A 24598-nucleotide genomic window follows, 5' to 3' on the forward strand; every position below is an offset into this window, starting at 1 on the left:
ATAAGAATAAATCAAAATAGCCTTTTTTTCTTATTCTTTTTATTTTTATTTGCCTTTCTTTAAATAGGCAAGCCAGTTAAAAACAAATTCTTATTTACAAGCCAGTTAAAAACAAATACTTTATTTACAACGGCCAAACTCGGACAACGCTGGGCCAATTGGGCGCCGCCCTATGGGACTCCCAATCAGAGCCGGATGTGATACAGCCTGGATTCAAACTAGGGACTGTAGTGACACATCTTGCACTGAGATGCAGTGACTTAGACCGCTGCGCCACTGTTCTTAGTTAGTGTGAATAAAGTGAAGAAAAAACTATATGTTGTTAGCTTTATAGCTTTAACTGAATTGGTACACCTTATAGCTGGGACCGAGAGACTGAAAAACAGCTTCTATTTTTATTTTACCTTCATTTAACTAGGCAAGTCAGTTAAGAACAAATTCTTATTTTCAATGAAGGCCTAGGAACAGTGGGTTAATTGCCTTGTTCAGGAGCAGAACGGCAAATTTTTAGCTTGTCAGCTCAGGGATTCAATCTTGCAACCTTCCGGTTGCTAGTCCAATGCTCTAACCACTAGGCTCCCTGCCACCCCAAGGCCATCTGACTGTTAAACAGCCATCACTAGCACATTAGAGGCTGCTGCCTATAGGCATAGACTAGAAATCACTGGCCACTTTAATAATGGAGCACTAGTCACTTTAATAATATTTACATATCTGCCATTATTCTTCTCTTATGGATATGCTGTATTCTATACTATTCTACAGTATCTCTTTCACTTGATAATGTTTACATACTGTATTTTGCATTACTCATCTCTATACTATTCTACAGTCCATTCCGCTCTGACATCCCTCGTCTATATGTACAGTATATAGTCTTAATTCCTACTTAGATTTGTGTGTATTGGGTATATGTTGTGTAATTTGTTAGATACGACTTTTTAGATATTACTGCACTGTCAGAGCTAGCAGCACAAGCATTTCGCTACACCCACAATAACATCTGCTAATCATATGTATGTGACCAATACAATTTGATTTTATTTATATAAAAAATACATGGATGTGGTTTGTAACCGGACAATATAGATCAGAGTTCCAGTGCTTTGATACTGATTCTCACCAGTTGTGTTGCTGGTTCTGTGGAAAGCACAGGTCACATAATGACATTGACCGTTCAATAACAATAGGAAGTTTACGAGGTTAACTAAATATTAACAATAATGATATGAAGAAGGTAATAAGAGGGTCAAAACAATGCTTGGATCAAGGCCCTCTCAAGTATTATTTTATACATAACAATAAAAATATTAAATGTCTTGGTGCATTATTTATGCTGTGTCCTTAAACACAAAACCCCCTTGAATAAACTGTATCAACTATAATTTGGCAAGTAAAGTAAACTTGAAAGAGAACATCTGCATAGCAAAGCGAAATATAAGCATTTGAGATTTTGGCAATATCAGGCACTCTCTAATTCACTGATACCCAAATCCAAAGATCCTGGTATTTAGTTGGGCAGTGGGAGTCCAAAGGCTGATATCACAGAGGTGATGAGTAGCAGAGAGCTGACTAAGACAACTTGACTTCCAGAGCGATACACCTGGCGACCATTCAATAGCTGGACTGGGCGATAGGTTCCCACCATAGGCTTTCCATCAGCAAACTGAAGCTGAGAAAATGCAGCAAGCTGTAAGACACAAAGATGAAAACATGTTAGACCAGTGGCGTACCACAGTTTCGAATGGCCCCCAAAAGGTCTGAGATTGTTTTGGGGGGAAACGGCAAATTTCTTGCAATTCTACACAAATTGTTATGGGGCAGAGTTAACCATTTGCAGTTTTACAGTTAATTTCCTGACAGCAGGTAATTGTATGATTGTACAGGTATAATGTCAAGTATTAAGGTGACATAGGTGAGGTACAGTATAATGTCAAAGGTGAATCCGTAAAGCACCTGTTGCCTGCTGAGAGGAATGGTATTTTCGAACATTGTCCAGACGACAGATTCTACACAGGCGGGTGTGGTGAGAGAGCCATTGTAGCGGAAGTAGCTGATCATATTACTCCGAGAGGGGATGAGCATGTCCAGGGACACTTCACTAAGGGTAGTGTTTGAGCCTAAAGTTGGACACAATAAATACAATGGAAACCACTCTACCACTCAGGCACACACACCTACACTGACACTCTTCTCATTCACACATACCCACATGTACACGCACTCATGCACCCACGCTCACACACTCACTACTGACGCCATACACATACAGATGTAGGATCTTAATTTGACCATTTGCACTTGGGGAGCACTTTATAATAACTCCACGTATTAAAGCATTTATAATGGATTATTAAATATTTTATTCATCATTTACACCCACATTTGTAAAAGTTAGTAACCTATTTAATAATGATTCATAAGATCATTTGTAAGATGTTTAATATGCAGTAGGTCCTTATAAACCATTTACTAGTCACTAGTTAAGTATTTTTGCGTGGACTCATCTAAAGTCTGGGATATTTATACTTAATAAATACTTTATAAATGTTTTGATCAGGGGCTGGAACCGAAATACTTTTTCAATGATTCTGTTCCGAGCAGAACCCCTATGTGTTTTGTTCCAGTGTTCTGTCCTAAAGTGGTTTGAACCCCCAAAAAGTAACAGTTGATATAGTTCCTTTATGTTCATTTCTTAAACTGTGAAATCATTTGTGAAATTACATTTAGCTCGTTAAATTACTCCTCCAATTAGTGCCACCTGAGCAGCTTGCTGTGGAACAGGTATTTTTATTTAACTAGGCAAATCAGTTAAGAACTAATTATTATTTACAATGATGGCCTATACCAGCCAAACACAGACAACCTATGGGTCTCTCAATCACGGCCAGATGTGATTCAGCCTGGATTCAAACCAGGGACTGTAGTGACACCTCTTACACTGAGATGCAGTTTCTTAGACCACTGCGCCACTCGGGAGCCCAAGAGATAAGAGTTGTTTACATGTTTGATTGGTCAGATAAGTGCAGGCGCAAGATCCGACTGAAATTTCACGGGTCGGGAGAGAGCGACATGCTGCTTGGCTTGAAACGCTGAGCATCATGACGTGAATTTGAACATGTTTAGGCTATACTAACATTCTAATTATACAGAATTACATACTAGACATTAGGAATATTTTTGGAACTAAAAAGAATGTTATTAACTCGTTCTCAAGATTTGAAAATAACAGTTCTGTTCTGTAACACTAGAGATCCCTTTCGTTCCTGGTTCTATTTCCGTTTCTCTTAACATTTTTTATTTTTCGGTTTTTATTTCTGTTCTCTGAACCGGTTGCAACCCCTGGTTTTGAGTGACCGGTATCATTTCTCACAAAGAGATGAACATGCTCCTTAAGGTCTCAAAATGACCACTAGCACATATCAATGATTTAACAATAAGCACACAATACAGTGGATGTTTAAGAGAATATACTTACATTTTTATTCCAAAACAGTCACCCTGTTGTAATAGTGTTATGCTAGGTAAAATAATGTTTTTAGTATAAAAATGCTAACATGAGTTTCTAGGCACTGACTTTTATACCAAAACCAAAGTGTGATTGCAGCCAGTCACTTGTTCTTGGTTAAACTTGTTAAACCCAGAACTAAAATATTGCGGAAATTGGTCAGCTGCGTGATTAAGGTCTTGGTTATTTTATACATCAGTGGTCCATACATGTTAGAAATTGGTCTCCACATTCGCAAAAGGAAACTCTCACATTTCCACTTTGACATTTCAGACTTGATTTCCCCTTACAAAAAATGTATCAACCCCTACAAAATTGTCTATGAATTATAATCCATATAATTCACATTTCCTGTTGCTGCAGGATTATTTTCCTACTGTAGTAGGCTGGCTCAAATTAAAATCCTTTCTGTACACTCACACACACATCACAATGCACACACCACAAAGCTGCCATAGTGATTACTATTACCGTTCACTGCTGCTTTATTGATTATTATGATTATTATTAAGATTGCAATTTATCCTGCTACTAGTCACTTTTACCCCATTTTCATGTTCATACCTATCCCAATCACTCCAGTACCCCTGCACATTGTATTAATGGTACTGGCACTGACCTGTATATAACTGCATTCTCATGTTTCAATTTTTTTTTTCTCGTATTTCACGTGTGTTTCTTCTCATCTATAGTGCATTCAGAAACTATTCATACCTCTTGACTTATTCCACATTTTCATGTGTTACGGATACAATTATCTATTTTTTTTTTACGCATCGACACCCATTACCCTATAATGACAGTGAAAACATGTTTTTTGAAATGTTTGTACATTTATTGAAAATTAAATACATAAATATCTTATTTAGATAAGTATTCACACCCCTGAGCCAATACTTAGTAGAAGTACCTTTGGCAGCGATTACATCTGTGTCTTTCTGGGTAAGCCTCTAAGAGCTTTCCACAAATGGATTTTGCAACATTTTCAGGTCTTGCCATAGATTTTCAAGTAGATTTAAGTCAAAACTGTAACTCGGCCACTCAGGAACATTCACTGTCTTCTTGGTAAGAAACTCCAGTGTAGATTTGGCATTGTGTTTAAGGTTATTGTCATGCTGAAAGATGAATTAATCTGGTGGAAAACAGACTGAACCAGATTTTCCTCAAGGATTTTGCCTGTGCTTAGTTCCATTCCATTTCTTTCTTATCCTGAAAAACTCCCTAGTCCTTAACGATTTAAAGCATACGCATAACATGATGCAGCCATCACTATGCTTGAAAATATGAAGAGGGGTACACAGTAATGTGTTGTGTTGGATTTTCCCCAAACATAACACTTTGTATTCAGGGCAAAAAGCAAATTGCTTTGCCAAAATGTTTCCAGTATTACTGTAGTGCCTCTGTTGCAAACTGGATGCATGTTTTGGAATATTTTTTATTCTGTACAGGCTTCTTTCAATTCACTCTGTCAATTAGGTTAGTATTGTGGACTATCTATAATTGTGTTGATACATTAAATGCTGTAACATTTTTAAAGTCACCTGAGAGATTTCCTTCCTCTCCGGCAAATGAGTTAGGAAGGATGGGTGTATCTTTGTAGTGACTGGGTGTATGGATACCCCATTCAAAGTGTAATTAAAAACTTCACCATGCTCAAAGGGATAGTCAATGTATGCTTTTTTTACCCATCTACCAATAGAGTTGAATCTGTGTTTGTAATTCACTGCTGGACTGAGAGACCTTACAATTATCTGTATGTATGAGGTATCACCAGCCACTTTAAACAATGTCACTTTATATAATGTTGACATACCCTACATTACTCATCTCATATGTATATACTGTACTCTATACCATCTACTGCATCTTCCCTATGCCGTTTGGCCATCACTCATTCATATATTTTTATGTACATATTCTTATTCATTCCTTTACACTTGTGTGTATAAGGTAGTTGTTGTGAAATTGTTAGGTTAGATTACTTGTTAGATATTACTGCATGTTCGGAACTAGAAGCACAAGCATTTCACTACACTTGCATTAACATCTGCTAACCATGTGTATGTGACAAATCAAATTTGATTTGATGTAGTCATAAGAAAATTACTACAGAGATGATGTAGTCATAAAAAAATGTAAACACTATTATTGCACACAGAGTGAGTCCATGCAACTTATTATGTGACTTGTTAAGATAATTTTTACTCCTGAATTTATTTAGGCTTGCCTTAACAAAGGGGTTGAATAGTTGTTGACTCAAGATATTTAATCTTTTCATTTTTAATGAATTTGTACACATTTCTAAAAACACAATTTCACTTTGACAACAACATTTTTGCCCATTTTCGTGGTAACCAATTGATTGTTAGTCTTGTCTCATCGCTGAAACTCCTGTACGGACTCGGGAGAGGTGAAGGTTGAGAGCAGTGCGTCCTCCACAGCCCAGCCCAGCCACACCCGACCCGAGTCACTTTCTGAAGGAACTGTATATTACCGTTATTGCATTGTTGGGAAAGAGCTTGCAAGTTAACTCTTAAGGATTGGCCCCTTTTCAATTTTTGCCTAAAATGACATACCCAAAACGAACTGTCTGTAGCTCAGGCCCTGAAGCAAGGATATGCATATTATTGGTACCACTTGAAAGTAAACACTTTGAAGTTTGTGGAAATGTGAAAGGAATGTAGGAGAATATAACACAATAGATCTGGTAAAAGATAATACAAAGAAAAAACCAACTGTTCTTTTGTATTTTTTGGTACAATCATTTTTGAAATTAGAAAAGCCATAATGTATTATTCCAGTCCAGGTGCAATTTAGATTTTGGCCACTAAACGGCATCAATGTATGTGCAACGTTTCAGACTGATCCAATGAACCATTGTATTTCTGTTCCAACTTTTGTATCAAGAATGCCCAAATGTGCCTAATTTGTTTATTAATAAATGTTCATGTTCAAAACTGCACTCTCCTCAAACAATAGCATGGAATTATTTCACTGTAATAGCAACTGTAAATTGGACAGTGCAGTTAGATTAACAAGAATTTAAGCTTCCTGTCAATATCAGATATGGCTATGTCCTAGGACATTTTCTTGTTACTTACAACCTCATGCTAATCGCATTAGCCTATGTTAGCTCAACCGTCCCGCAGGGGACCGACCAATCCTAAAGAAGTTACATATTTAACTGTACTATTTTACACCTGCTGTATCTTGTACATGAGGCAATTAAACTTTTGAAATCTTTGAAAAATGCAAGTTGTACTTTAGACTCTTGGCACTTATGCCAATGTGACTGGAAACTATGGGCACTTTCCCATAGGCCTATCCCTGTATGATCCTGATCCTGGAGTATTATCTACCTGGTTCCATCCCATAAAATACATAACAATGGCTGTTGTTTATGGGATTATATGACTTACTGGGATGTTTGATAGTGTTCAGAGCATTTACAATTGCGTCATATTTTTTGTTGGAGCTTCTTGATTCCTGAAAATATAAGATAAGTATCATCAATCAAATGTCCTAACAACCCAAATAAAAATATTAGTTGTACATCTCATGGATAATCTCATAGTTAATACCTCATAAAAGAATCCAAGAACTCCAACCCCTGCAGTGTCTTTCAGAGCTTCAGCCAAAGAGTTGTATTCCTCTTTTATATTAACAATATGCAGCTGAGGACAAATAAATAAAATGTGAACACTCCTAGTGTATGTAAATGTGATAGCTGTGTAATTACTGTACACATGCTGTACCCAAATGTCAGTAAAAACAATAAACACAAATCCAGAGCATGAAAATGTATTGTGAATGTTTCCTTTCTTTTGGTCATCAAACCTCCATGGGATATCTTTCTCCATCAATAGTGTGCTCTGATCCAGGGCCTCCATCCTTGCCCCAGTGCAGGTGGAGCTGTACGGCCTTGTATGGCACCGCCAAATCTCCACCCTGAACCTTCGCTGTGGCAGGCAGGTCCACTTGAACTGCAGAGATATGAAAGCTTTAGTCCATGTAAGAGCAGATATGTGGAGTCCATGGACCTTGCATGTCCTGTACTATTGTATTGTTCAGTCTATGTTATGGAGCTTTGAGTTTATATCAAATCTGTGAAATATCAAAGCATTAAAAGGGTGAATAGGCCTTGCTTTTCATGTTCAATACAACTACAATACACCATGCTGATATACTGTATCATTAGTAGGGGACATTGTACTGTAAATGTAATGCAGCATCTATATAGCAACTTACCAGTGTGACCATTGTTTGTGATGAATCCGTGGAAGGCCTCTTGGTACCCAGTGAATGTGAATGGTGTAAGGCGTCCGTCTGGTAGGGTTCTTCTCGTCACAATGTTAATTGGAGACTGGGCTCTTCCGTCACATGTCCCAGCAACCGTTGCCCAACCATCAGGTCCTTCTCAGCGAATATTGAGGCAGAACAGTAGTTATGTTTGATTTGGGGTGGCAGATAGCCTAGTGGTTAGAGTGTTGGACTAGTAACTGGAAGGTTGCAAAATCAAATCCCCACGCTGACAAGGTAAAAATCTGTTTTGCCCCTGAACAAGGCAGTTAACCCACTGTTCCTAGGCTGTCATTGAAAATGAGAATTTGTTCTTAACTGACTTGCCTAGTTAAATAAAAATGTTTAAAGAACTTTGATTCCCATGGGTATTTTAGCAAATATATGTGCAACAAGTGATGAATTTCATGTTTTATAATTACACAAAATTGTAGTAGTTCCCATGCCTGATATTAGTGTTGTTTTGTTGTTGTAAGTTCCCTTTTTAATGTCTCACACTTCCTTCTTCTTCTGTATTCTCCCTCATAAACATTCCCTGCCCTCCCTTACCTCTTCCATTTCTACTGTATGTGGAAGAGGTTCAAGTAAAATTGTCCCATGAAAATCCTTGTCAATCCATTATGTTAAAACACAGATAATGAGTGTATATAGTCACTGACATTGTAATATTATGGTCTTCTACCAGTATATAGTGATTTATATCTGTTGATTTGTGAATGCTGTACATGCTAGCTAGTTAGCGGGGGTGTATGCTTCATGATTAACGACTCATGTGTAATCGTAACAACATACAGGAACTCAAGTCCATTTGTTCACCTGACCTAGAATTCCTTACAATCAAGTGGCGACAATATTATCTCCCAAGAGAATTCTCGTTGATGATTGTCACAGCCGTGTATATCCCCCTCAAGCCGATACCACGACAGCCCTCAAGGAACTTCACTGGACTCTATGCAAACTGGAAACCATATATCCTGAGGCTGCATTTATTGTATGTGGGGATTTTAACAAAGCAAATTTGAGAACAAGTCTACCTAAATTCTACCAGCGTATTGATTGTAGCACTCGTGCGGGCAATTCACTGGATCACTGCTACTCTAACTTCCATGTCACCTAAAACCCTCAAACTTTTACGGATGCACAAATGAGAGCATCCTGTCTGGCTGTATCACCGCCTGGTATGGCAACTGCACTGCCCACAATGGTAACGCTCTCCAGAGGGTGGTGCGGTCTGCACAACGCATCACTGGGGGCAAACTACCTGCCCTCCAGGAAATCTATAGCACCCAATGTCGAAGGAAGGTCAAAAAAATCATCAAGGACAACAACCACCCGAGCCACTGCCTGTTCATCCCGCTACCATGCACAAGGTGAGGTCAGTACAGGTGCATCAAAGCTGGGACCGAGAGACTGAAAAACAGCTTTTATCTCAAGGCCATCAGACTGTTTAACCATCACTAACACAGAGAGGCTGCTGCCTACATACAGACTCAAAATCATTGGCCACTTTAATAAATGGATCACTGGTAATTTCAATAATGACACTTTAATAATATTTACATATCTTACATACTCATCTCATATGTATACACTGTATTTTATACCATCTATTGCATCTTGCCTATGCCGCTTGGTCATCGCTCATCCATATATTTATATGTGCATATTCTTATTCCATCCCTTTAGATGTGTGTATTATTTTTTTATTACTTGTTATATATTACTGCACTGTTGGAACTAGAAGCACAAGCATTTCGCTACACTCGCATTAACATCTGATAACCATGTGTATGTGACCAATAACATTTGATTTGAATTTATTTGATTTGCGTTATTATAGTTCTCTGAACATGTCGTCATTGGGCTAGCATGGCTATTCATGTCCCCTGTTGTTAATTTATACTTTACAGACGAGTTGGTGCATAAGGGCAGCACAACATTTAATTGATGGATGTTTGTTTCTTTATCAGAAAACAAAGCATCATTAGACCATCCCTGATCCTCTGGACACCTGTTCGCTAATTAAAATACAACACAGAGGCAATCTATACTGTCACATATGTACTGTATATGTTTTACCTGTGCAGTTGCCACCGCATGTAACCTGGGACTGGTAGCACCAATCTAGAGAAGGGATTTAAGGACAAAGATGTGTGGCAAAGTTCACTGTGAAGGTTAACCTTTGTCAATCAGATACAGACAGTTATAAAGGAACACCCAATGTTATTGGCTTTTGGCAGATAGCATTAGAAAGGTTAACTTGCCACATGTGATAGAAATGTATATTCAGAACATTTCATTCTCTGAGACAGTGGTAGTTGAATTTCAAAATCATGTATCTAATTCAGTAGTTTCATCACCACATAGTGGGGTAAGCTTTGACAAAAACATGGGATATTTCCTTACAATAAGCAGGCAGTTGGGCTGATCAAGTCTCTATAATTGAACATTTATATTTCATACACACTGAACATTTTGCCTTCTGATTGATCTGCTACTGTGAGTTACATCAGTTCTTTGTTTTATTACATTTCAGCCAAAATTACTATTTATTAATGAATTTCTATGATATTTGTTGTGGAATTCCAAAGTGCCAAGCGTTTACTGTAGTTTGTAATATATTTAGCTTTATAACTTAGCTAACTACATTTTCAGAGTAGCTTCCTAAACATTGTATACCCCATGCAAGAACACATAGATCAAGTTTTAACCCATGTTAGTTACCAGGGTTTAATAAATAAATGAACACACTCACCTGCCCCTTGAATCTTCACAATGGTGACAAAGAAAAATGAAATAAGTAAATTCATTGTGATTCGTGTTTTTGGTTGGGTCAAACGGATTAAGTTATGTTCCAAATAATGTCAATAAGCAGAGCACCTAGTTCATAAAAGTTCCAATAGAAAAGGCAACTCCTCCCACTAGGTTGTATCCATACCTGTTGATAAAATGTATTTACATAGGGCTGTTCCCTTATCATTTGTTATCTATACATTGTCGGGAATTCGTTAATAAATGTCATATACTCCAGTCAAGAGTGATTTATAGACAGATATGAGTCAAAACTATTGAATACATTAGTCAGATACTCCTTGTAGGCTATTTCCTCAGAATTACTCTGATTAGATAGTTGGCATATAATTTTATGATTTGAGATGTGGTGTACTCTCACACAATAAATAAACAGTACTACGTTTGTTTCCTTGGAAGTTGTGGGAACACGTACATTTTTGGTTTCCTGTTGGTTCTGGGAACAAAGCCATAAGTTACCTGACTGATAGAATAGAAGTGAACACTGCCTGTTCTGGGAACGTTTACTTTTGGTTGCAGGGAGGTTCTGAGAATGTTTTACTCTGGGTGGTTTTATTAAGGCTCTGAAAATGGATATTATAGGTTATTTAGGGGGTTTTCAAGAACTTCCTTAACTTTCACTGAATGTTTCAGTAAGACTTTAAACATTGCTAGATTATTTTTTGTTAACTTTAAAGAAAAACTTTAAGCACAGATAAGACACATGGAAATGTATTTCCTTCGGCATTAATAATGCAAACACATTTATTTTTTTGTGACACGGCATCAGTGAGATTCAAACCTATAGTCTTCTGTTCTCTATCCATGTAATTAGTCCACTTCACCATCAGGATGGAGCTGGCATACCATGTTTTTTTCCCGCATACAAATCTTTTTATTTTAGTCTATTCAAACAGACCCCGTTTCAAAGGAAACCAGCACTCGTTAAGATCAGGTGTAGCCAATTAGTGGGCATGGCCAACAAACCTGAACACGCTTAACAAGATAGAGGATAGAGAGTTTTGTTGATGCTGAGAACGGAATGTATATGTTTTTAAATAACATTCTTAGACTGTTCTCTGAACATTACTAATGTAATTTCTTGTGGTTTTCTTAACGTCCTAGGAACAATTTCAGAACATGACTTTAAATAGAACTATGAAGAAACCTGGAAATGTTATGCGGAAGTAGCAAAATTCCCAAAGACAAACATTGCTCTTTGTCACGACTTAGTCGGCTCCTCTCTGACGAAGAGGAGTAGTATGAAGGATCGGAGGACCAAAACGCAGCGTGGTAAGTGTTCATGATTTTTTAATGAATAACGAACACTGAACAAAACAATAAACGTGACGTAAATCAAACCAAAACAGTCCCGTGTGGCACAGACACTAACACGGAAAATAAACACCATGTTAGTGTCTGTGCCACACAGGCTACTTTGAGTGAAACCAGGCTACCTAGGTATGATTCTCAATCAGGGACAATGATTGACAGCTGCCTCTGATTGAGAACCATACTAGGCCGAACACAGAAATCCCAAATTATAGAAAAACGAACATAGACAACCCACCCAACTCACTCCCTGACCATACTGAAACAAAGACATAATAAAAGAACTAAGGTCAGAACGTGACACTCTCCTTGTTCGGGTGGCGTTCGGAGGTTGATGTCACCGCCTTCTAGCCATCGACGCTCCACTTTTCATTGTTCCATGTGTTTTGTCTTGTTTCCTCGCACACCTGGTTTACATTCCCTAATCACACTATATATATATATATATCCCCTCTGTTCCCCCATGTCTTTGTGTGGAATTGTTTTTGTTACGTGTTTTGTGTGACACGCCAGGCTCTTTTTCTCCGGGTACCATGTTCAACCCGTGGTGTGTTCAATTGTTAATCATTTTTCATCCTTGTGACTTTGTTGCGCTTTTAACTTTTGCCTTTGGCTGGAGGTTTGTTTGACGCAGTTGTGTCCGTCTTTTGTTGCTTCTGCCAAATAAAGTGTGCTCCTGATCACAACTCTCTGCTCTCCTGCACCTGACTTCTACACCAGTAGCGCACAACCTTGACACTCTTAATATTCCCTGAACTATTTGAGAATATTCCCAGTGTCAAACAATTGAGAAAGTTCCTAGAACAAAATTCAACTGAAATATAACCATGTTTGAGCTTTTAGGAAACATTCTTAAGTAATGAAATACTAAGAAAGTACTTTTTTTGTCAAGTTCCTTACTCTTACTCTCCAATTACCAAAGCACCCTCTAGTGGCCTCGTGGGTGGAATTTGTCATGGTTTTTCATGATTTCATAATTGATTAACAGTATTTAATTTTTCCCCAGAGAAAATCTGGTGTTTCTATCTGAAATTGTTTTGTTATATTTCCATCTTCTGTGATGTACAGTATATAAAGTGTAATATTGGGATGCAAACTCAAAATTGAATACATTTCAACTCTATATCTGACATGGTACCGGTGTCTTCTTGTTTTTAAGCCCATAACCATGTGTGTGAGGGGTATACTTTTGTTTCAAAGAATATTTGTTTAAGACTACCAAGAAACACTCTGTGTGACTCTGATTTAGCACACTGCAGTAAAAGGTTAAACATACTGAGAATGTTTCAAAGCCAAGCAACTATCCTGCACCATTCCCAGAATGTGTTGGTAAGGTTGTATGCAAAATAGCCATAGGACAACCACACACTCACAAGCTCTAAGAAACATATGGTTCTCAGAATGTTATGTGCTAGATGGTTACTGGTCTTTGAGGCAGACATAGAGTCACCCGATAGATGTCAACAGAGCCGGCTATAGCCTTTTGGGGGCCCTAAGCAAGATTTGGTTGGGGCACTCACCTCGCGGCAAAACATTTGTCACGATTTACTAGGAGTGGTGGGTGGAATCAGGCGCAGAGAGCAGGGTTCAGGTGATTGTCAATTTATTCTCCGGCGCACAAAAACGGTCACACCAACACACAGGGAGCATACAATTGACCAGCCCAAACACAGGACCAAAATAGTCTGGAGAATAACCACACGAAAACCACCATACAACAGAGTAACAAAAACAATCCCGCACAAAACAAGGGCAGGACAACCTACTATATATAAGGACGCTAATTAAACTAAAATACACACAGGTGAAACTAATAAGACAAAACCAACAGACAAACGAAAAAGGGATCGGTAGTGGCTAGTAGGACGGTGACGACGACCGCCGAGCACCGCCCGAACAGGCAGGGGAGCCAACTTCGGCGGAAGTCGTGACACAGAGAAAATGTTGCAGTTTAAAAGTATGTTTTCTGCAATTCTACACATTTTTCCATGGGGCGGAGAGAACGTTGCAATTATACTATTTTGCAATTGGGCAGATAGACAGCCAGGGGGCCCTAAGCAACCACTTACAGTATGTCGTGCACACACAATCCATGTCTACATAGTCTCAAGGCTTAAAATCTTTATTTAACCTGTCTGTAGACAATATACATGTACAAATACATTCTAAGTTGGTTACATAAATAATGATGATTACTAAATGTTACATGAAATGTAAATATGAAATATCAAAACCGAATGGAAACCCCCTTGTTAATATGTATTGGCAATAATTTACTTAATGGTGAGGCATGGAACAATATTTTTTTTGTGCTTTTGTCAAGCTGGATGTTTGAAATATGAGTAGATGATTTCAGTCATGCTTCTTCAGGAATGGAATAAAGACAATTAGCGCTTGAATGTTGTAAATGAATACTGTATGTAGATACTGGAGGAATGTATGATTGTTAATAAAATTGTTCATAGACACATTTTTTATACTGTGTCTGTGTGTATGCAAGTAATTTGAATTACGTTTAAATCGTTGAAGCAACGACCTGATAAGACGTCTCTTCAACTTTCACTTTTAACCAAAACCGAACTTAGACTGACATCTTTGTATTGTCGTCTTTTAAATGACATAAAAAACAAGTATTTTCAACAACACTTTCAACCAAAACCGAACGTAGATTAGACGTCAGGCATAGTCGTCTTTTCAACAACATTTTTCTAGGTGGGTTATGTCTGAAACCAGCCCTGGATGTCAGACCACTCCAGAACCCCCAGGAGTCAATGTGTAATTTCAACGCTTCTCGAATACTCCTCACATGACATCATTTACAAATCCATGTTGGAGCTTATTGTTATACACTCTTAGAAAAAAGGGTTCTTCAGCTGTCCCGTAGGATAACCTTTTTTTGGTTAAAGGTAAAATCCCCTTTTGGTTCCAGGCAGAACCATTTTGGGTTCCATGTAGAACACTCTGTGGAAAGGGTTCTACATGGAACCCAAAACAGTTATATTTGGAACCAAAAGCGTTCTACCTGTGAATCAACCAGGGTTCTCCTAGAGAGGGGTTGGTTATTTAGCAACAAAACTGAAGCATACGCAACTACGAGCCAAAATAGATGGACTTGGCTTCGATTGTTGACAACATGTAAACTACAGTGCATTCGGAAAGTATTCAGACCGCTCATCAATCTACACACAATACCCATAATGCAACGTGAAAACAGGTTTGTAGATAAAAAAAAAAAAATATATAAAAAAAAATATATATATAAAGGAAATATCACATTTACATAAGTATTCAGACCCTTTGCTATGAGACTCGAAAATGAGCTTGGGTGCATCCTGTTTCTATTGATCATCCTTGAGATGTTTATACAACTTGATTGGAGTCCACCTGTGCTAAATTGAATTGATTGGACATGCTTTGGAAAGGAACACACCTGTCTATATAAGGTCCCACAGTTGACAGTGCATGTCAGAGCAAAAACCAAGCCATGAGGTCAAGGGAATCCATAGAGCTCCGAGACAGGATTGTGTCAAGGCACAGATCTGGCGAAGGGTACCAGAACATGTCTGCAGCATTGAAGGTCCCCAAGAACACAGTGGCATCCATCATTCTTAAACAGAAGAAGTTTGGAACCACCAAGACTCTTCCTTGAGCTGGCCGCCAAACCAAACTGAGCAATTGGGGGAGAATGGCCTTGGTCAGGGAGGTGACCATGAACCCGATGGTCACTCTGACAGAGCTCCTGAGTTCCTCTGAGAAGATGGGAGAACCTTCCAGAAGGACAACCATCTCTGCAGCACTCCACCAATCAGGCCTTTATGATAGTGGCCAGATGGAAGCCACTCCTCAGTAAAAGACACATGACAGCCCACTTAGACTATCCCAGATGCACCTAAAGGACTCTGGTCTGATGAAAACAAGATTGAACTCTTTGGCCTGAATGCCAGGTGTCACGTCTGGCGGAATCAGGCACCATCCTTATGGTGAAGTATGGTGGTGGTAGCATTATGCTGTGGAGATTTTTCAGCAGCAGGGACTGTGAGACTAGTCAGGATTGAGGGAAAGATGAATGGAGCAAAGTACAGAGGATCCTTGATGAAAACCTGCTTCAGAGTGCTCAGGGCATCAGACTGGGTCTAAGGTTCACCTTCCAACAGGACGATGACTCTAAGCACACAGCGAAGACAACGCAGGAGTGGCTTAGGGACAAGTCTCTGAATGTCCTCAGTGTCCCAGCCAGAGCCCGGACTTGAACCCAATCTAACATCTCTGGAGAGACCTGAAAATAGCTCTGCAGCGATACTCTCCATCCAACCTGACAGAGCTTGAGAGGATCGGCAGAGAAGAATGGGAGAAACTCCTCAAATACAGGGGTGTCAAGATTGGAGCGTCATACCCAAGAAGTCTTGAGGCTGTAATCGTTGCCAAAGGTGCTTCAACAAAGTACTAAGTAAAGGGTCTGAATCCTTATGTAATTGCGATATTTCAGTTTAGTTTTTCAATACATTTGCAACCATTTCTAAGAACCTTTTTTTGTGGTATTGTTTGATGAGAGAAAAAACTATTTAATCCATTTTAGAATAAGGCTGTAACTAACAAAATGTGTAAAAAGTCAAGGGGTCTGAATACTTGCCGAATGCACTGTAGTTACCAGCAATTTGTTGCAAAGGCATATACATATAGGCCTATCACAAATTGTGAAACCACCAGGTTCTGTGTTCCCTGAAGCAGGGACCTAACATTCACTAGGGATTGGGAGATATCCCCCACATTCTGAAATTGCATTTTTGTCCCCCTCAGTTGTATACTTGGAATGTGATACAAAACGAGGCTAGGGTGTACTTTTGGACCCTGCAGAGACCGAGCAGCTGGGTAGGCTGTTTGGAGTGTTTATCTGACCAGATAAAATAATTATTATAATATTATGTTCCCCCACTTCTAAAACCAAAGTTGTGCCCCTGCTGAAATGTATTTGAAGTTAACACGCATGTTTTTATTGGCAGACAGAGAGAGTATCCGGCTAACTACACTACATTTCACTCGAGTAGGGCTTTAGGACTCCCGAGTGGCGCAGCGGTCTAAGGCTGCATCTCTGTGTAAGAGGCGTCACTGTAGTCCCTGGTTCGAATCCAAGGACTAATTGTCATTGTAAATAAGAATTTGTTCTTAAATTACTTGCCTGTTTAAATCAAATAAAAATAAGAAAGGAAAGGGCTCGAACTGCAATCAGTCATCCTATGAATATTCAATCATGTGCGGAGGGACAAGGGGGTTGGCCTGAGTTTCATTGGGCACGAGTTAGGGAGTTTGTGCACCTATCAGTGGATACAACGTAGCTGATACTCTGCGAAATTCTGAACGATTTGAGAACAGTATACAATTGAACAACTTTAGGAAATACAGTATCCAGTTGTGTTGATAGACTATGGATCGCTGGAAAGGTAGAGTGGCGCTTGTTACCGGGGCTTCTGTTGGAATCGGAGCGGCGATTTGCAAGGCTCTTGTCCAGCACGGCATGAAGGTTGTCGGCTGTGCCAGGAACGTCGAGAAAATAGAGGTGGGGGCCATGTATGTGTTGTAGCCTTTTTGTTGTTGCTACTTTTTGAACTGTGCTGACTAGGCACTACTATCTTAGCCCAATATTGGACTAAAGGAGCTAACCTTACTCCAATGACCTTACATGTTGTGGGCGAATTGGCTCTGGAAAACTAAACAGCCAAATACTGAATAGATTATCAATTGGGCTACGGTTCTAGAAACATAAACCCCTATACTTTCATATAACATCAAACAATTTCACAAATTCAAAATAAACACTTACTGCACTATTTCATATTTAGCCTATATGGGCCAACAAATAAATCATTTACATGTCACCTGCATTCTGTCACAAGGTTTGCATCACACGTTTTAGGTTTATTATAGATTACTACAGTCTCATGGCACCTGATCTATACCAATTGTGAAGTATTCTTTGCAAACTGTTATATTACGTTTATGATGTGTGCCACAGTACTCACAGTAGTATATGATATTATAGAAAATATTATGTGTCAAATGAAGCACATTTGGTTATTACTTTCATATGGCTTCACCATGGTGTTTTAACTTATGGAACATAGTGCATGAAGTAATCTTACCTTTTGATTTTAGAAACTGGCAGCAGAGTGTCAGAGCGCTGGGCACTGTGGAACCCTTGTTCCCTACAAGTGTGACCTTTCAAATGAAGAGGAGATCCTTTCCATGTTCTCTGCCATCAAGACTCTCCATCAGGGAGTGGATGTGTGCATCAACAATGCTGGCCTGGCCCATTCAGAGTCACTGTTGAATGGCAAAACCGATGGCTGGAGGACAATGATTGATGTAGGTGTCACTGTCAATGATCTCTGTGTTTATGTCAAATGCTGTCCATATTTATCTTTTATTTAGATTTTTTTGTCATTTAGCAGGCACTCTTATCCAGAGCGACTTACAGTCAAAAAGCAAGGCATGATTTTCGCTATCCTGTGTCATGCTCTCCATCATTTAATAACATTTGTTATTGATGTATGCTTCAATCTCTGTGTTGTTACTGACCTTATTTATCAACAAAAAACAAGTGATGGCCGTCACACTTTCTTCAGTCCAATATTTAATATCACATTGATATTCAACGGATGTATTTTACAGCTGAACGTCATTGCATTGTCTATCTGCACACGAGAGGCATACCAGTCTATGAAGGAGAGGAAGGTGGATGATGGACATATCATCAACATAAACAGGTAATGTACAACTCTCTCTACCTCCAGATATGCAATTGGACTCAGGTTGCAGTGAATGCTTTTCTTTGGACAATCCACTGGTAGAACAAACCATAGTGTATCTTCTTCTATTCTAGTATGAGTGGACATCGTGTAGTTTTCAGTGCTGATACACACTTCTATAGTGCTACCAAGTATGCTGTGACTGCCCTGACCGAAGGGTTGCGGCAAGAGCTGCGAGAGGCTAAAACCCACATTCGAGCCACGGTAAGTTATTAATTCTTAGAATGAAATCATTCTAATAAGAAGACTATTGTCAATGAGCTGATCAGTCGTCCATAGCCACCCAGCACTGAATTGTGCTAATTTGTCATATTGTGAGTACTATACACCAACAGTACACTGCTGAAAACGATGGTGTTCTATTATACTCCACAATATCAGGCCAGTGTGTCCTCATGATAGACCACATTGATGTTTACAAATCTATCTAGCTAATGCACAATGTAATCGTTAGAGCCATCTAATGTAAAACTGTCACTAACCCTGTGTTTCTGTTTTCCTCTGAACAGTGTATATCTCCTGGTATAGTGGAAACAGAATTTGCTTTCCGACTTCACAGCCTCCATCCAGAGAAGGCTGCTGCTACCTACAACAGTATGAAGGTGAATAATAACAATACTAATGATATCTGTGCATATAGGCTATATGATTGTTTTTGAATGTGTACGTTATAATTCTACTGCCTTCCTACAGTGTTTGGAAGCAGTCGACATTGCCAGTGCTGTAACGTATGTCTTAGGCACACCGCCACATGTTCACGTAAGTAGGAGACTTGTCTGTCTCAGTATTCTTTGCACACTCTGTTCACTTCCATCAATGTTTGAATGAATGGGGAAAAGTTTTCCATAATCTGACAAAATAATAACTACCATACTCCTGTCTTTACATATCTAGATTGGAGATGTTCAAATGCGACCTGTGGAGCAAGTGTCATAGAGCAGTCCTGCAGGAGGAATCTGATGCACCTTGTTCATCTCAAAGAAGATTTAACGTTGGCTTAAAGCTGTAGGATTGTGGAGTTTTTGAATTGTGATTTTGGGTCTGATCCGAAAATTATTATTTACCATGAAAATTATTGTAGGCTACACTGCAGCCCCTTTACAATCTGATACAACCTGATAATACTGACATTGTGTAACAACACTATTGCAATTTTCCATCAGTATTTTGATAATTTTTTTAATTCATGTGTTTTCTAAAATAAAGTTATCTCAAGTGAATTTTGTGTGCTGGTGTTGATACAATATAGTAAACACAAGGTCCAATTAAACTGAATAACATTTTCTATGTTACATACAAATATTACAAAAAGAAGACATTGAAAAGTAATGCAAAAACAGCATGTATTATGTTACATAGCATAACACTAGAAAAAGAATACACGAAAACATTGAAAAGTATAATGCAAGGATTGCACTCTGCAATCCAAAGAGAGCTGTGTTCATCTGTGACGTGCTTCGCCTTCATTTAGAGTTTGAGGGATTTTTCTGCATTCCAGTCTTGGAAATTTGCTTGCGCCTAGATAGCTAATACGTTTATGTCGTTAAGAAATGAATCTATTTTCCATATCACGCATTGCTAATCAGTCAACTTAAAAAGGAGCCGGTCCTGCCTCCTGTCACATAGGTATGTACCGTTATGGGCGATGGGAGTCAGCCAGCTGTTTGTGGCAATACAGCTGTATGCTAGCTACAGTAGATGAGGCTAGCTTGGTAGCCATCTCATTCCATTGTTGTTATGCAAGCTAGCTAACGTTGGCTATGTTGTTGTAGCTAAGAAGAATGCTACCTGCAGCTCCAGCCTGATATCCGTTGGATAGCTACGGTTACCTTTGCTTATTTGCAAAGTCATATACATTTGTATCGTAGCTAACTAGCTAAACCTTGTGATATCTAGCAATGTCTTCGCCCCCTGGGTATAATAATGTTCTACTGCATCTCTACCAGCCAGCCATGGCAAACAGCAGCGTCTTATCATCATAGCTTATTGTAGCCTAATATTTCATTGTTTACAATAAGGTTTTCTTATGACATAGCCATACTTAAACACTTAAAGTGTCAAATATGGTGTAATAAATTGGTTAACGCTTTTAAATGATGGAATAATTCTGTCCCATAACATTATTTCCAAAAACTGTTCTTTGACACATAACCAGCTAATGAAAATCATGTTTATTATCTCTTCAACAGCCACTAAACATGGATTTCATCGAGAGGGAAGCAGAGGAGTCTGAGGAGGAATTTGGGTGTCCAGAGGACACAGAGAAAAAGGCACTGAAGCATGCTGCAGCAAATGATGGTAATCTTTTCATTGTACAGCATGTGAACCATTTAGATTTTATTTCAAAGATGTCCCTTGACATAGGGACATCATCACAACTACCCTAAATAAGATCGATGTTAACAATGTACAATTTCTTGATTTGTGACTTACTTAGATGAGGAGGAGGAAGAGGAGAATACAGAGGATCAGGATGCAGATGGAAACCTCTGTGGTCTGATTGATGATGGTGTGGAGGAAGGGGAAGGGGAGGAAGAGGATGAGGAAGAAGGGAATAAAGATAAAGAAGGTGATAGTGACTCTGGGGAGGAAATTGGACACCGTAAGAGGAAGAGAAGTAAGTGTTCATTCATAAATTGGTCCTGTATTTATTAATGTCTGGGCTGCACTGTGATTGCTTCCTAGCCATATTGTAGGCTATGTCTTCAGTCATTGAATAAACTATAATGTCGTAAAACCTTTGATTCTATTTTGCCCATTCAGATTCAAGCAGTCATGATTTGTGACACCAAACAGTGTGCAGCAGAATCATGCATACCAATAATAATCACCTTTGGTGTTTGAGTATCTTGGGATTTCTGTCTACAGGCTTTGACGACCGCTTGGATGATGATGATATTGATCTCATTGAGGAGAATTTGGGAGTAAAAGTGAAAAGGGTAAATATTCTGATGCCATTATGACAAGCAAAATGAATTGTCATCATGGACACTGTATAACACACAGCGGAGGTCTCGTGTCTTGTCCCATGGTCCCACTCTAAAAATACTATGTAAAAGTAGATTGACTAAAATGTTTTCCTGATATCTCTACTCCTTCCTTATCATCATAAACAGCAAAAGTTCCGTCGTTTGCGAGACATGTCGGATGATGAGGATGAGGAGGGAGATGAAGATGTCAGGGAGGCCCATGAGAAGGACATGATAGCGGATGAGATCTTCATGGGGACGGGAGCGGATGAGGGTGAGGCATTGGATGTGCCTTTGCATCCCGGGGAGGATGAGGAGGAGGATGATGAAGAGTCTGGTATGAAACATTTTAGTTTCTTCATCTATAAACAGTCGAGTTGTTTTGAGTTAGCCATTTGAAAATATTTGAGTCATAGTGTTTTTGTTTTATTTCCTCAGATATCGATGACTTTATTGTGGATGATGACGGACAGCCCTTGAAAAAACCCAAGTGGAGGAAGAAGCTGCCAGGATATACAGATGCGTAAGTGATTCTGACATTTAATTGAATCACTTAGATCCCAATTTGCAGTAGCCTCTCCACCTGAAAGCTTACCCGAAAGTAAGAAGTCATATTTGTGCAATGGAATTTGATATGGTAGATGTTTCCCAAATGGCACCCTATTCCCCTATGGGCCCTGGTCAAAAGTAGGGCACTATAATAGAGTGCCATTTGGGACGCTGGCATGTTTATCTGTACTCACATGCAGTATTTAATACTGAGCACCACTGCCTTTTTACAGAGCCCTTCAGGAGGCCCAAGAGATATTCGGAGGGGACTTTGACTTTGCCGAGTTTGACACTGAAGCCTATGAAGATGCAGAGGAGGAGGAGGAGGATGCAGATGAAGAGTCATGGGACCGGCCCAAGAAGCAGGCCAAGAAGAGGGTGGGTCGACGCAGTATCTTTGAGATCTATGAGCCTAGCGAGCTGGAGAGCAGTCACATGACGGACCAGGACAACGAGATCCGCTCCACTGACATGCCAGAGAGGTTCCAGGTGTGTATACTTCTATAGGGTGCGTCCCAAATGGCACTCGAACCCTATGGGCTCTGGTCAAAAGTAGTGCACTATATAGGGAATAGGGTGCACAGTCACAGTCATAGTCATTGGGACACATGAGCACCTGAAACTCACCTATAACAGTTATGGGCTTGACGCTGTAGCCTTGTGGTATTCAAACTTTTTCATTTCTTCAGCCAGAATTTCTGGGGACCACATTTTTTTCACAATAATTTTGCATGAACCCACCCCAAAAATGACACAACCTTAAAATCGGTACATTTGGATTTTTACATAAACAAATCACCTTCAATTCATTACATTTGCATCTCTTATCAAAATGAAAAGAAACTAATAAATACATTTACTAAATAAAATAAATAAATGATAATTATCTTTCTCAAAAACTTTTGCATATTGTCCCATACAATTTTATTTATCTGTTATTTTACCAGGTAAGTTGACTGAGAACATGTTCTCATTTGCGGCAACAACCTGGGGAATAGTTACAGGGGAGAGGAGGGGGATTAATGAGCCAATTGTAAACTGGGGATTATTAGGTGACTGTAATGGTTTGAGGGCCAGATTGGGAATTTAGCCAGGACACCGGGGTTATCACCCCTACTCTTACGATAAGTGCCATGGGATCTTTAATGACCTCAGAGAGTTACGACACCCGTTTAACGTCCCATCCGAAAGACGGCACCCTACACAGGGCAGTGTCCCCAATCACTGCCCTGGGGCATTAGGATATTTTTTAGACCAGAGGAAAGAGTGCCTCCTACTGGCCCTCCAACACCACTTCCAGCAGCATCTGGTCTCCCATCCAGGAACTGACCATGACCAACCTTGCTTAGCTTCAGAAGCAAGCCAGCAGTGGTATGCAGGGTGGTATGCTGCTGGCAAATAATAATATATACTCTTAATTCTTTCACTGTAGTTCCCCTGCGACCCCGACTTTGAATACCACTGACTTTGAATACCACTGACTTTGAATACCACTACTATAGCCCATACCCCTTTCTATGTGTGTGGTCTTGTTGTTTTTAGTTACGCTCCACTCGTGTGAAGCCAGCAGAGGATGATGAGCTGGAACAGGAGGCTGAGTGGATCTATAGGAATGCCTTCTCTACTCTCACCATCTCCATGCAGGTACTGGAGTGAGGATATTTTAGCTAGGTATCATAAGACAATTAGTTAAAGCTGATGCTACAGTCTAGGTCTGTTTTTAAAATGCTTGTGTTTAAAAATCTAATCCACAGTAATCTAATCTGTATTTTCAGGAGAACGCAGACTATTTGGACAGAGGTCCAACCACTACTTTCAGCAGAAAAGGCCCCAGCACCATCCAGAAGATTAAAGAGGCTTTGAATTTCATGAGAAACCAACACTTTGAGGTACTACACAGTCCTTCTAGCACTGTCGGTAAAGTTGAGTTCTTCCATATCATTTTTCACAGTTAATACAACTGTCTTCATTGTTTCACCTCTAGGTTCCGTTTATAGCATTCTACAGGAAAGAGTATGTGGAGCCTGAACTCAATATCAATGATCTGTGGAAGGTTTGGCAGTGGGATGAGAAGGTAATATACTGTAGCATTGGATTTTGGTTAACTTTAACCCTTCATTTATTCTCTCTGCTTAATTACTGTTTAATGTGGGACTTCCTTTCCTCCTCAGTGGACCCAGCTGAAAACCCGCAAACAGAACCTAAGACGCCTGTTCCAGAAGATGCAGGGATACCAGTTTGAACAGATCTCAGCTGACCCAGATAAGCCACTGGCTGATGGCATTCGACCACTAGACACTTCAGATTTAGAGAGGTAAGGCTTATCATGTCAAACATGTTTGTAAATA

General features: G+C 39.3%; 3 protein-coding genes across 3 annotated transcripts in view; 2 read left to right on the forward strand and 1 right to left on the reverse strand.

The window, feature by feature from the left end:
- Nucleotides 1-1017: 1017 nt before the first annotated feature.
- Nucleotides 1018-10714, reverse strand: LOC112265504 (carbonic anhydrase 4). The gene is made up of 8 exons (XM_024442862.2): nt 10563-10714; nt 9887-9931; nt 7757-7921; nt 7346-7491; nt 7090-7182; nt 6928-6994; nt 1957-2120; nt 1018-1690 (listed from the first exon to the last, which is right to left on the reverse strand). Exons 1-8 carry the CDS (start codon nt 10615-10617, stop codon nt 1511-1513), a joined length of 915 nt encoding a protein of 304 aa, XP_024298630.1. The 5' UTR covers nt 10618-10714; the 3' UTR covers nt 1018-1510.
- Nucleotides 10715-17071: 6357 nt separating this feature from the next.
- LOC112265505 (dehydrogenase/reductase SDR family member 11) lies at nt 17072-19952 on the forward strand. The gene is made up of 7 exons (XM_024442863.1): nt 17072-17483; nt 18080-18289; nt 18596-18690; nt 18807-18936; nt 19242-19334; nt 19426-19491; nt 19627-19952. Exons 1-7 carry the CDS (start codon nt 17352-17354, stop codon nt 19666-19668), a joined length of 768 nt encoding a protein of 255 aa, XP_024298631.1. The 5' UTR covers nt 17072-17351; the 3' UTR covers nt 19669-19952.
- Nucleotides 19953-20176: 224 nt separating this feature from the next.
- Nucleotides 20177-24598, forward strand: part of LOC112265506 (transcription elongation factor SPT6) — a 33470-nt gene continuing 29048 nt past the window's right edge. The window contains exons 1-11 of the mRNA XM_024442864.2: nt 20177-20358; nt 20922-21030; nt 21170-21349; nt 21601-21671; nt 21849-22038; nt 22140-22224; nt 22484-22739; nt 23793-23894; nt 24026-24139; nt 24235-24324; nt 24422-24564. Of these exons, the coding sequence (XP_024298632.1) occupies nt 20931-21030; nt 21170-21349; nt 21601-21671; nt 21849-22038; nt 22140-22224; nt 22484-22739; nt 23793-23894; nt 24026-24139; nt 24235-24324; nt 24422-24564 (1331 nt within the window). The 5' untranslated portion in view covers nt 20177-20358; nt 20922-20930. The remainder of the gene's footprint in view (nt 20359-20921; nt 21031-21169; nt 21350-21600; nt 21672-21848; nt 22039-22139; nt 22225-22483; nt 22740-23792; nt 23895-24025; nt 24140-24234; nt 24325-24421; nt 24565-24598) is intronic.

Source organism: Oncorhynchus tshawytscha, linkage group LG13 (assembly GCF_018296145.1).
Source record: "Oncorhynchus tshawytscha isolate Ot180627B linkage group LG13, Otsh_v2.0, whole genome shotgun sequence".
Classification (NCBI taxonomy): Eukaryota; Metazoa; Chordata; class Actinopteri; order Salmoniformes; family Salmonidae; genus Oncorhynchus; species Oncorhynchus tshawytscha.